Raw genomic sequence first — 13,219 nt, forward strand, 5'->3', positions numbered from 1 at the left:
TAATTTTTGCATGTGACAATAAACCGTTTGCAAAAATTAATTTGAAAAAAAGTTGAAGCTTTATATTTTTTCAGAAATGTCAAACTTTTTAGCAAATATATTTAATGTTGGTTCCTTTATGTCTTTCCTCTTTCCAAGACATAAAAAACATAACCTTTGACCCTAGAAGGACATACACTTAAAACTGTACACTTATACTATTTTGAGTCTCATTTTAATTTAAAAATAATTTCTGAAAGACTTATTATTTGATTGAAAAATAAATCACAGGTCATAGAGAAATTAAGCTCATGATCAGGTTGTTTTCAGTGAGGCAGGATGTCATCAAAAGCATTTATTTATAAAGTGGACATACTGTGCAAACATTTTCACTTTTTATGCTCAATTTCCATGCAAGTTAAGTAAGATTACATATATTCACCAATTGTATGAATGTCTTGATGATTTTTATTACTTATACAGGTGGGTACTTATATCACAATTTATTTAAAAAAACAAACAAAAAAAAACACTATAATCACCTCATGAAAAAACCTGCTGATGTAAAAATATAACTATATAGTAAATGTCAGAAGCCAAAAGATCCATGTTTTGAACCTTCTATGTTCAACTTAAACATAGAAGCTTTAAATTGACGATATCCAGACTTTCACTTTCCTGAAGATGCTTCAACACATATCCTGAAATTCTGGAGGCTCATTTAAAGTTGGGAGTTGGAGTTGTGACACATATGTGCTACATGCCTTTAACACATCAGAATCATTTAGAACTTTGTCATTTGCTCAACAAATGATGTAACCATTCAACAGTCTTGGAGGATGCATGATCCATCCTCCATGGAATGGACCACTAACTAGTCATAGTTAATGATTATTTCAGAATCACTAACTACAGCGGAAACAAGAGGTGCCAAATTACAATACCAAGGAGAAAGTTCACCTCTAATTCAACATCAGGGTAGAGAAACCCTCCTGTTGTCCTCGGCTCATGTCGACCGAGAACAAGCCTTTAAAAAACATTTTTTTAATTGCAGCTGCATACAGCAACTTTAAATCTAACAGTCCTGCATCAGAACTACGGTGTTCACAACTCAGATGGAATTTTATGCTGAAGCAATTCAAATGTGAACTTGACGAAAAAAATAAAATAACCAAAACCAGGCCTCGGGTCAAAATGACCCGAAGACAACAGGAGGGCTTTAATTAAATATTCCTCCAGATGAGAAACGTAGATGTAGTGCAATACCAACAGCACTACCACATTCCAAGGGTGCTGATCAACTGCAGCAGCTGCAACCACCTGAGGTGGAGGAACTGCAACAGACTATGTATTTTCCCAGCAAGACATGGTATGCGAATCAAACTTTGAATTCTCTGAGGATATTCTGCCTTTTGTACCCATTAAGTTAAAAAAATAAAAATAAATAAATATTTTGTCCTTGTTAGTTGTATTTCAAATTAAAATCAGAGGATGCTAGATGCACGTGGCAGGAAATAGCAACCATTTGACTTCCTGTCAAACATTTGTTTGTAGCAGTATGTAGACCTGTTACCACCTTTGAGCACTTTTGAAGGAAAAGAGTGGTGAGGTCAGACACATGGATCCTCCAGGCTTCTTGATTCATTTTGGTGTTCTGGGGAACCACGTTGGTCAGGGTGAAAGTGGCATTACGACTGCACATTTTGCAAGAACCAGCTCAGAGGTAAGTTGACAATCAGTAACAACAAACCTAACTACCTCACTCTCATTGCTTAGTTTTTCTTGTCTTAAAGTCTTTTGAGTCTTGGTTTATGTATTCTGATGTGGAAAACTGCAGAAAAACAAAGTCTTAAGTTTGATTTTTTTTTTTTTTGCCAAGGCATTATCTTGTGGCCAAATGGTATTACTAAATATATTTGCTCATCTGCCTTTATACAGAGCCTCCATAAATTATTAATATCGTGTTACATGTTCCATGTGACAACAACAACCAAAAGCATGTGGGTAGAATTTATTGGAGAGAGATTAACTAAATGCAATTTGCAATAAGGCCGTGACATAACAAAATATCAAAAAAGTGAAATGCTGTGAATAATTTCCTGATTGGCTGTACCCATGTGAATTTCTGTTCTTAACCCATAGTTATTAAAATTATGTTGGCACACCCTTTTCAAATATAACAAGTTCAGCTACACTACAAGTTTTAGTAGTGTGTTTTGGGGATATTTTAGCATTGATCCAGTTGCTCAATTGTTTGGTCAACAAGGTGAATTATCCCAAACCCTAAGATAATTAGGGTTAGTGCAATGTTTCCTAGTCCACCACCCCCGGGCAACCAATGTACATCTTATCATCGAGTGCTAACACCTCCAAATAATCTCCATGCAAATGAGGGTCATTTGCATGGCATCCATGCAAATGACTTCCATGTAGCTTGCATGGAGGTCATGCAAGTTACAAGGATCAAGTGTTTCTTGTAACTTGCATGACCTCCATGCAAAAGGAGATTATTTGGCGAGTAGATCAACCTAAATTGTTTATTTTATGAGATAGATTCTCGATACATAAATGTAGTCAAATGGCCATAGTCACTTCTCTACAGTTGGTATCTCAGAACACTGACGAGAAATAAGCTCAGCAAACACACCTATTAAAGGAGAGTCCTTCTGTCCTCTGTTGACTGGATGGTGACTCAAGGCCCTCCCTACATGCTTTGTCTTTAGCTGCAATTAAATAACTTTCTCCTTACTTCAACTCTTTTCCTTTCTGAAGAGCTGGTTACAGAATTGCTGGACAATACAGTAGTTGTCCAGCAATTACAAGTTAACATTACTTGAATAATAAATTCCCAAAAAGGTAAACATGTCTTTCTTGCTTGGTGATAAGTACAAGGTATGCATGATGTTATGAAGCTATGACTTATCTTATTCCTTACCATCTTCATCCAAACTGCAGAGAGACAATTCCTCCCACAGTGTCAAGTGAGTCGACCCAGTCTTACCCTCAGGATGCCTATAAGGCTCTGATGAGAGGAATTCAGGAGATGGACCTTCAGCACTCCAGTTGCTGAAGCACTCTCCTGTAACTTGGTGCTGCCTTTCCTGTAGTGATGAACAGCCAGGGTCACATCTTCATGGGTGCTTCTGTGTACGGCCGAGGAAGAATCGTGGTCTTGCGCCACGAGACCTACCTGACCCTCTGTCCTGCTCTGGTAGATAATGCTCTCACCTGGCTGGGAGGAGCAACCAGTCTTTAGGTGTATCAGAAACAATGAAAGGAGTCATTGATAACGTCAACAAATCCACCTAAAGACAGTCTTGTTGAGGAATTTAGAGCAGATCTGGGTGTCAGTGTGTATGTAACAGATGCATACCCAGTGGGTCCAAAGGCAGAAACTGTTTCTTTTTTTAGATCCTTTTTTCCCTCATTGTATTTCTAAATGTTGATTACCTAACATATTGGCTCCGTGTTTAGTAGTTCTGGTGTCTAAATGTTCATGTGAACTTTATTTCAAGGTGAGTGAGAGTACCTCTCTAAAATGTCCTAAAGAGCATCTGCTCCTCAGTCTGGCAACAGATGATGCTTGCCTGAACCAGGAGGAGTTTCTGCTCTACATCATCAAGGTTGATCGACTGCCTGTGGTCAAGAACCAAAGAGCCATGGTCACTGCCCAAACAGGAGGTTAGATCTAATTGTTAATTAACCAAGCAGGAAGTATGAATGTCACACTGACTCTTATGTTTGTGTGAGAAAACATGGACTGGATCAGTACAGGCCTGTACTTCTATCCTGGCATAAAGACTGAAATGATCTTTCCACCAAATCTTGTCAAAACTGCTATTCCATGCTCCCCTGCACAGCCACACATATTTCAGATTTTCAAGCATCTTGCCATTCACAATGTCCTTTTTTCACTTTTGCACTTGCAAAAGTAGCTTTCTTTTATGGCTAATGTTTGTCTCTGTGTGCATTATATTAACAGTTTGTGTTTATTACCCCATAATACTTTCTTCAATGAGAAATATTCTGAGGACTTTTCCATTCATTCTTGGTTTACTTTGGGTGTAACTAAGTAACCTGACATTACTGAACTTCTAGTTACCTCTCTTGGTAATAGATATGTGTTTGTGGTACAGGACCATTTTACCAAGTACGTAAATGTCTATGCTATAAGATTGACCAAAAGATTGCCATAGTAGCACAGTTACTCTGTGATCAGTATATCCCTGAACATGATGATCCTGAGGAGCTGTTGTCAGATAAGGAGCGTCAATATGAGTCTGAAATTATTCACATCATTTGTCAGAAACTTCAGATGACAAAGAAAAGAACCTCCCCATATGACCCAGGAGGGAATGGTATGGTTGAACGGTTTAATCAGACTCTCAAAGAGCAATTGGCTCAATTTAGTCAGGACTGTAAACCAAGGAGAAAGTTCACTGCATGCATTTTCACTTGTGATTGGTGAATGATGTTGCTATGGGATTTTGTGAATAAGGTGAGTCTAATCAAGGAAATATTCATCAGCTGTGAGAGACGAAACTAAAGCGATACATGCAACATGATCTCCTATTTATTAATCAAATTTGAAAATGTAGGAAACTGTAAAAGTAGTTTTACATTTCACACAGTCTGGTGCTTTTTTTCCGGAATGGCCTGAGAAATTTTATATATTCTGCTGAATCATTTGTGTTGGAGAAATTGTGATATTATTAATCAATTATTTGTTATTCTCATTGATCTTTATAATGTATCTTTAATTGATGCTTTCCTTAAAGTTAATCTCATTATAGAATTAAGAATGTTCCTTGTATTGTTGATTTACTCTGATTCCTTTCTCAGAAGGCCTCACTGACAGAGAGCAGAAACAAAATCTTCCTGCAGGTTTACCTCTTGGTGAAGAGCTCTGCTTCGGTTGAGTTGCTGGCCTCCAATAAAACCATCATTGCTAAGATCACTACATATTTTATTAATCTTTGTGCCTGGAAGGACATTATCTAGTACAGAATGATTGTGTGTTAGTTAGTGAATAACATTTGACGCTGTAGCTGTTTGCCCCCTCCCTTTAGAGCTACAGCGTCCTTGTGATTAGGGATCCTAGAAACAATAAAATAGAGGAGCAGACAAAATGTGCTTCAGAGCGGTAAGAGATTGTAACTGAAGCACATCTCTGTCCGTTCTCCTCGCGAGTGAAAAAGAATCTAACTCTTTTGTCTTTTCTGTCTTTGTTAATGTATGTTTAACAGGTGTTAACCCTAACAATTTGATATTTTATGATTCTTAAATTTGTTCATTCAACTTCCTTAAATCTGTTTTTCATACTAATCTTGGACTTTTTATGAATTTGAAATGTTGCTTCTCAGGCTGGAAAAACCCTGCAGACAAACTGAATTAATTTAGTTAAAAATTGTGTGCTAAAGTTTAAACTCATTGTCAATTTTAAATGTATTCTTCCTGTGTCTAATACATAATATTTATTCTATGGACAGGACTAGTTTACAAATTTTCCATATGGTTGAGGTTGGATATGTGGAGATTATTTTAAATACTCAATGCCAAGCAGAGATAAAGCTACGACACCTTTTGACCAACTTTGATGAGAGGTTTTGAGAGGTTGACAGGCGACCTCCAGAAGAATGGTCTTGTTGCTTCTAAGGTCTACTTACTTGTTTTCTAGAGTAGAAATTTGTGGCAGAAAAACAATTTGGCAGGAAGTGGAAAGGTTGCTATTCTAGACAACGTGCATGCAGCATCCTCTGATTTTAATTTTGAAATATAACTAATAACACAGACAGAATTTTTTATTTATTTATTTTACTTACAGGGTATGGGCATGAAAGGTAAAGTGTCTTCAGAGGATTCAAAGTTTGATTTGTGTACTGTATGTTGGGGAAACAAATCGTTTGTTGCACCTGCAGTTCTTCCAGCTCAGGTGGTTACAGCTGCTGCAGTTGATCAGCATCCTTGGCTGTTGGAATTACACTAGATCTACATTTCCCAACTGGAGGAAAAGGGAAGTTTCTCTCTCCTGATCTTGGATTGGAAGTTTTCACTTAGTCTGATTGTGCAAGTTACAAGATGTACACAAATAATCAGTTGTAAAAGTCCAGTGAAACATGCTTTTATTCATTTTGATTAAATAGTTGATTAAAGCTAATGAAATAGTTGTTTCATTAGCTTTAACCCCTTTTCGAACATTGCTATGAATTAACCTCATAGGGTCCATCAGAAGCTCTTGATGCAAATTCCACATGTACAAAGGATCATGTTGGAGACACCTTATTGCCATCTAATGGTTGATATGATGCCAAAATATGCCAAATATTTCTGATTTGCATTCTAAATACTTTAAGTCTTATCTGTTGTGTATGTTATAATAAAATCAACAATTGATACCAAATTTAACAACAGTGTGAAAGAAAAAACACTAATACTTAATTTTTAATTCAATTGTAAAAAAACAAAGAAACTTACCAATAAACTGGGATTAAATCTTAGTGTCCATTGAATGTGTTTAATAACTTTTGCTCTTTGTTGGGTCACTGTTACTCAAGACATGTTAACCAGTTTTGTATGTAATCCAATCTAATCTGGAATTGAAATTTAATGTGATTTTGAAAGCTGGCTAGCTTGATGCCTCTCACCTATAATGCCTCTAGAAAGGGATGAGCCTCATTAAAATTTTTAACAGGATCACACTGCAGCATACGTTTGATTTTCAGGTTGGTTGTTCAAATATATACTTTGGAATCTAAAACATTAGGGAACCACTTTAAGATTTTCAGCTCCCAATTATTTATGCTCTGCAGTTGTTGTAAAATAGCTCCCCCACTGGTTCATTGGAGAACTGCTGCAGGAAGGCACCCAGTTCATCCAGAGAACGTTTTACAACATAGTTCTCTTCTGTGTTTCTTGCTGTACCAGCGCCACTCTGAATAGGCTGGTCATTGTTGTCCACGCAGCAGTAGGCATTCCACACATAGTCTGGGATGTTGACGCGCTTCACGTTGTTTTTGACAATCCAGTTGTCTGCTGAGGGGACGGCACCAACCAGGACGTAGGCCTTTGAGCACTTTTGAAGGAAAAGAGTGGTGAGGTCAGACTCATGGATCCTCCAGGCATCTTGATTCATTTTGGGGTTCTGGGGAACCACGTTGGTCAGGGTGAACGTGGCATTACGACTGGGCACTGGAAAAGAAAGATTTTTATTGGAGTAACCAGTAATTCTAAACGTATTCTAAATTGATCACAGAAACCCGAAGAAAAATTATAGTTGTGTTTCATTGCTTTGCCACTGTTGGAATGTGAAAGAGGAGTAAGTGGAAAAAGAGAGTAAGGTAGCCAGTTGCTAGGGATTTATTTTGAGCTCATTTTAATGAGTTTAGCTATTGTCTGTTCTTGGCAAATAGACTATTATTAACACTATTAACAGTGTTACACTTTTTTTTCTCCAATATTGACTTAAACCCCTGTCATATAGACAGGGGTTTGGAGAATATTTGGAGTTTGGTCTATCAGACTCAATCTGTCTTTCTCTTTCTTTTAAAGCAAAATGTTTTGTAATACAAATACAAAACATTTCTGAGAGAAACATTAACTTTTTATGTCGAACAATTGGAATTTATTCAAGGCTTTTAGTTTATTTGCAGTGTTCTAGATTCACCTAAACTTTGAGAGAACCTGTTATTGGTCAATGTTTCTGAATTTACTTTGTGTTGACCTGTTTAGTCATTTTTGCTAAATTGCTGCTTAATCCTCTTTAGGTTGTTAGTCTTTTTTGTGTTAATTTGGTTAACACAAAACAGTACTGCATTTGTGCATTTTTTGTAATATACCACTGGCCTCATCTGATTTATGAGGCCAGTGGTATATACAATAAATCGTCTGATTTATTGTGGTTTGTTCTTGAAACATATTTGTATACATGAGAATCCATGCGGAAGTAATGAGTTTTGACTCAGATCTTTCATAATTCAACTTAAAAGCAGAGAAATTTATTTAGGATATACATGTAAAAAAAAAATCTTACAAATTTTTCAACATGTTTTCTTGAGTACACATCTAACCTCAAATATAATGTATCTGTCAACAGTTTCAACCCCAAAACAGTTTCACTTGGACTGTACAAAATGCACCACACACACCTTTTAAATAACTTTTCATTGTTATTTTTTACATCACAGAATTTCTCATTTTAACACAGGTTTGTTCATTTTTAAGACCTAAAGTAACTTTAGGGACTTTAAGTTATTGCTCTAAAGCAATAAATACTGTATCTTGCATCTCTAGTGCCATAGCACCACCTAGTGTGCTTCAAGGATACAACACCAGTATCCTTGAGGCACAATAGGTCTTTCCTACCTGGATGGTGTCCGTTAGGGTTGAGGTGACCACGGTCAAAGCCAGAGTTTGTGTAGTCCTCGTTCAGAGCTTGTTTCTCTCCGAGGTAGATGCCAGGGTAGTCCTGACCCAGCCAGTATCCATCCTTCATCTCAGCTTGCCAGCCATCATTCACCAACTGAAGCACATCAGAACATGCAGAGACCGAAACATGAAAGATGTCAAATGAATCAAATAGTAAACCATGCAGTGGATTCCTTAGAAGCCATCCCACCTTGAAGAAGCAATGTTTTGTTGAGGAGAAATAGAAAAGATGATGTTAAAATATGGTTGAAATGGGAACTGGGGCTTAAAGATGTTTATTCATTTGTAAAAGTCATTTAATGGTGGCTTACGTTAATCAGCTAAGCTAAACAAGCAGTGATTGAAATGTATTAATTAAGGCTACCTTTTAGGGACTTAATGAACAGTTCACTTTTCATTAAGTAGGTTAGGGCTGGGGTGAGGTTTAATTTTGTTTACTTTTCATTAGGTTTTGTTCTGGAATAAATAAAAGTACAGACTGGATTAGAATGTCAACAGAAAGCTGGCCATGGAAATAATTTTTTTGGATACAATCTTTTAAACATCTTCTTAACGATGTCAAACCATTAAGGTCAAACAGAGTAAAGCTGTGTGTCACCTGAGGCTCCACGAACCACCTATTCTCCCGGCCCCCTCCATTGCTGGGCTCAAACTGATATGCGGAGTAGACAGCAATGCGATGGTTGGTGTCATACAGTGTGGCAAAATGAAACCTAAAAGTGCAAAGATCATGATTACAAAGCTGAATGTCATCAGGAGAGAAACCAGCATGCAGCATATGAGCATGGAGATACAAAGAACAATAAAATAATTTAGCGCAGAGTTGCTTCATGTGCTCAGCGTTGACATTAATCATTATAACTACTTGTTGACGAAGCGCTGACACAGACGGGCAGCGCTTGGGGTGGACGCTCCCCATTCTGGCACCTTTCCCTTATAAAAGTAAGTCATGCATTCTGGCACATCCTGAGGAAAGAACAACATAACAGCTGTTTCCTGAAAACTTTCAACCAAACACACTTTTGAATGTTTGAGATCTGGATGGAACTGGAGAAAAAACAAACCTCAAAACGCTCCACAACATCTGCTTGAGCAGAAAAGAGGAGTGACAAAAGAGCGCACAAAGCTGCCAAAGTTTGCATTCTGAGAAGAAGGTGAGGAAACCAGGAGTGTCAGTTGGCCTGGAAAGATGGGAAAAAGCAAATTACTGTGTATTTAGCCGTCAGGAGAGTGTTTGATGAAAGCATGTGGAATTACTTCAGCTCCTGACACATTGGAGGAGAAGCAGTCAGTTTGTGCCATCTGTATTTGCATGAGTATATTTCTACTCACCTTCCTGCTGCTGCAGCCTGTCCTCTACCACGACTGCTACCTTTATACAGGACCTCTCCTCACCTCCTTTTTCCCTGAATGACCCCTGTGTTATTTGATGTCATGTTTACTCGCGCTTTATATTGACCTAGGATAAATTCAGATCTGACTAACACGTGATGCCTGGATGATGATGGCCAAAAGTGGGAGTGAAAAATGTGAAAAAGTGCTACAATTAGCACCAGGAAGGTGAGAGCACACAGTGAAATATGCAAGTTCATCGTATGTCAGCACCCTGTCATGTGTCATGTGATGATATTTATCTAATTTCTTTCCAACACTTTAGTTTGAGCTGTTTTTTTCTAAACCTAATTTATTTGATTTTTCCCTTGATCAAACTTTAGTTGGCTGATTACACAATCGGATATTTATTTATACAAACATTTCTTTAATTTGAGTAAGAAATTTACTTTAAATCCTACTATTTCATCCAAGAAAAAAAGATTTCATACAACAAAACATTTGCCACCCATTCAACTTAATTCAGTGTTTATGTTTTGATCTCAAAACATAAACACTGAACAGTCAAAAACTCAGTTTTCAACTATTCAAGAGGAAGGAAGATTTTTTTTTTTGCTTCTGATTTATACTTTCATGAGAAAATAAAAATACACCTAAGAAACAATCGAAATTTCTTCCTTCTATTTAAAAGCTATTTTTTACTGAATGCTAAGATTTAATATTTTAATTTGCAGTCATAGAATGTTTTACAGTACCCCTATGGTCTGGTATTGAAGCCCTGAAATATATTTATTTCCTTATTGATAGCATAATCCATAATCTATAATCACTTATTCGTAATATTTGTTGTATTATTTACGTTAGTCATCTGTTTTCACATGTCTTAAAGCCTGTTTCCAATAATGTTTTCTTTGTAGCAGCTTCCCTGAAAATATAGGAACTACGTAAAATGACTTAAGTCCTCCAGGAGGTTGCATCATTTTGCAGAATATGATTAGCTAATTGTTCATTGAGTCAAATAAAATGTTCATATTTGTGCAGAAATGTTTGGTTTGGATGTTTGATATCAGGACCTCATGTCCCAGAATATTTTTAGCGTTTCATGTTGACAGGTTCCCTAATAATCTTCCACATGCCGTTTCGGGTTAGATAACAGAAAGATTTGAGCTCATATGTTGCTGTTCTCATGACCTCTGGGTGTTGTTCACAGACACAAAATGGACAAAGACCCTGAGTAATATTACTTCAACATGAATGACTTAAAAAGTGTTTCCAAAGTTACAATAAAAAAAGAAAACATCCTTTTTGACACTGTTAGAAATACCCGTGTCAGGAAGAAACCTTTGTTCTAAATCCTGGGAAATTAACTTAGTAGTTTATTTCCAACATGTTTTTGATGTCTGAACTTCAGGATCACTCAGTTATCCAATGAGAAATTGTTCATTATGAGCACTGATGTTACTGTCTCTTTCCTCTGTGAGAACTTTTCTGTGGAGATAAGAAGACTCGGTTCTGTTTTTGATCGAAAAAATTACAGGTTTTGATGTCTGCAGGTCCAGAATCAAGTGAACTGCTACTAAACTAATCTATATTTGTTTTTGCCAAAGCCTGCAGAGAAATGAGACAGTAAACAAAAATGACTGATATGAACACTTTAATTTCAACTTATATGAAATTTCTTGTGAAGACACTAAAAAACTGGAACTTTAGAATACGCACTGCAAAAATATATATGTTTATATTCTTCTTGCAACAAGTTAAAAATTATAAAATCATATATCACATTACAACATAGTGCTTGAAGCTATTTCATCTGGCTGGATGTAAGATTAAAATTTTTAACTGAAAAATATTGCAAAAAGAAAAGGAATGAGGTATAGAAGAAAAACAAAAGCATGTAAACGAGAAATGAATTTGTTTCTGAAAGCAACAAACTGTAACAGGCAATGTCTTTGAGTTTTAAGCAATCATAATTGTTAATTGTTTTTTTTTCTTTTTCTGTCAATAAATGTGTCCATTTTGTATCCATCTGTGGTGATGGCTGGTCAAATGAGAGCTCATTACATTTTGTTTCGTTATAGTTACTTCTGTGTGTCGTTGAGCAGTTCCTCCTCTAGGTTGCACTGTTGAGTTGTGATTTTGAGTTGAACCTTTGAATGAATTTTTGATGTCACCACTGGAGATTATTATTCATCCCCCTGGAAAAGATTTAGCGGATGTATGATCCAGTTCTGACTTACTCCATCTGTACTTCGGCAGGTAAATTATAGACTTTTTTAAACTGAAACCTTTTTTTTTTTTTTTACTTTAATTTTTAACTTTAATTTGAGGCTTGAAGAAGGAAAAACTGACAAGTGAAAGTATTGAGTGTTTTTCTTCAAATTATCAATGTGTGTTTTTAGTTTACCCCTGGAGTTTAGTGGACTGTTCTTTAACATGGAAGACTGCTGTTTTGTCACTCTGAAAGATCACAAGGAGTCAGGGTCTCCGGGCGCAGATTAAGCCTAATCCTCAACTCACAAGCGTCTTCAGACTCTGTCGACAAATAAGAGGAAACTCGATTCAACAGGGGAAGTCTGTGTTTTTGAGAGATGCAGTAGATCAGAAGAGAAAATTGTGTTTTTAAATGGAGAGTTTCACAAAAAAGAACAAATCTAAATTATGGAACGTTTTACTGTCAAATGGTGATGTGAAAATCAACAAACCTTTATTTATTGAGCACTTCTCAAACACAAACCCAGAAAATGATTGCACAATGGAATAAAAGAATTGGATTTTTATTCAGGGTGGCTTAGTCTGGGGGTCAGCAGCAGGGAAAGAAAAATGAAAATAAAAGGCGTTTTCTCCAGAAACTTTTTCTTTCAGAATGTGTGGTTAATATGAATGTTTGTCTCCTCTCTTCACTTGGTGTAACTGCTGCCATGTTTTCATTTTAAAGTGAATGGAAAAGTCTAGACTTCAGTGGGAACAATGTTAATAAAAGTCCTGGAAATTATATCTGGATTTATAGATGAATGCAAATGCTTTAATTTAATCTGATGTGTTTGGATATGTTTTTCATTAACATCTTTCAAATAAAGATGATGAGGAGTGGATCGAGCCTCTATACCTACAACATCAAAGGGCCTTTTAGGAGCTGATTATCACAATTGACGGTATAGTTTTTCCAATATAAAATCTTCAGCCAATAGACGCTAATTTATCACCAATAATTTCTATTTTTATCTACAATAAGCTATGCTTGGATTTAGGAACGTATGCACTATATGCATTCTTTGAGGTTGAGACTTTCTTGTGTGTTTCCATCCCAGTCTGTGGCGATGGAGTGGAAATCTAAAAGAAGTTCCTGCACAGATCATCCACAGTGATCGCCAGAAGAACGAAAGGTGAGACTAACATCTTTTCCATGCACTTCCCTGCGCTCCAAGTAAAAATGGCCTGACAGAAACACTCCTCTTCTCAGACAGAAACAAGAAAGAAAGGA

The 13,219-nt window shown here is 36.6% G+C and overlaps 1 protein-coding gene across 3 annotated transcripts; it reads right to left on the reverse strand.

Moving 5' to 3' along the window:
- Positions 1-5,773: 5,773 nt before the first annotated feature.
- Positions 5,774-9,825, reverse strand: si:dkey-243k1.3 (endonuclease domain-containing 1 protein-like). Of its 3 annotated transcripts, XM_055028594.1 has the most exons (6): positions 9,736-9,825; positions 9,468-9,584; positions 9,269-9,369; positions 9,002-9,116; positions 8,341-8,497; positions 5,774-7,167 (listed from the first exon to the last, which is right to left on the reverse strand). In XM_055028594.1, exons 2-6 carry the CDS (start codon positions 9,543-9,545, stop codon positions 6,776-6,778), a joined length of 843 nt encoding a protein of 280 aa, XP_054884569.1. In that variant the 5' UTR covers positions 9,546-9,584; positions 9,736-9,825; the 3' UTR covers positions 5,774-6,775. The 3 variants fall into 3 exon arrangements, with proteins under 3 accessions (XP_054884569.1, XP_054884567.1, XP_054884568.1); XM_055028592.1 differs by having other exon boundaries at positions 9,002-9,369; XM_055028593.1 differs by having other exon boundaries at positions 9,002-9,584.
- Between the last annotated feature and the right edge of the window lie 3,394 nt (positions 9,826-13,219).

The sequence above is a fragment of the Poeciliopsis prolifica genome, unplaced genomic scaffold, assembly GCF_027474105.1.
Source record: "Poeciliopsis prolifica strain line A6 unplaced genomic scaffold, Auburn_PproV2 SCAFFOLD004, whole genome shotgun sequence".
In the NCBI taxonomy this organism is placed as follows: Eukaryota; Metazoa; Chordata; class Actinopteri; order Cyprinodontiformes; family Poeciliidae; genus Poeciliopsis; species Poeciliopsis prolifica.

What these genes read in the sequence shown, in the direction of transcription:
- si:dkey-243k1.3 (XM_055028592.1), bottom strand. Translation starts at nt 9,322, where the DNA reads ATGGGGAGCGTCCACCCCAAGCGCTGCCCGTCTGTGTCAGCGCTTCGT. An exon ending in GGTGGTTCGTGGAGCCTCAG is followed by an intron (nt 8,498 to 9,001) that starts GTGACACACAGC and finishes GATGTGCTTCAG; the next exon opens with TTGGTGAATGATGGCTGGCA. An exon ending in CCCTAACGGACACCATCCAG is followed by an intron (nt 7,168 to 8,340) that starts GTAGGAAAGACC and finishes TTTCTTTTCCAG; the next exon opens with TGCCCAGTCGTAATGCCACG.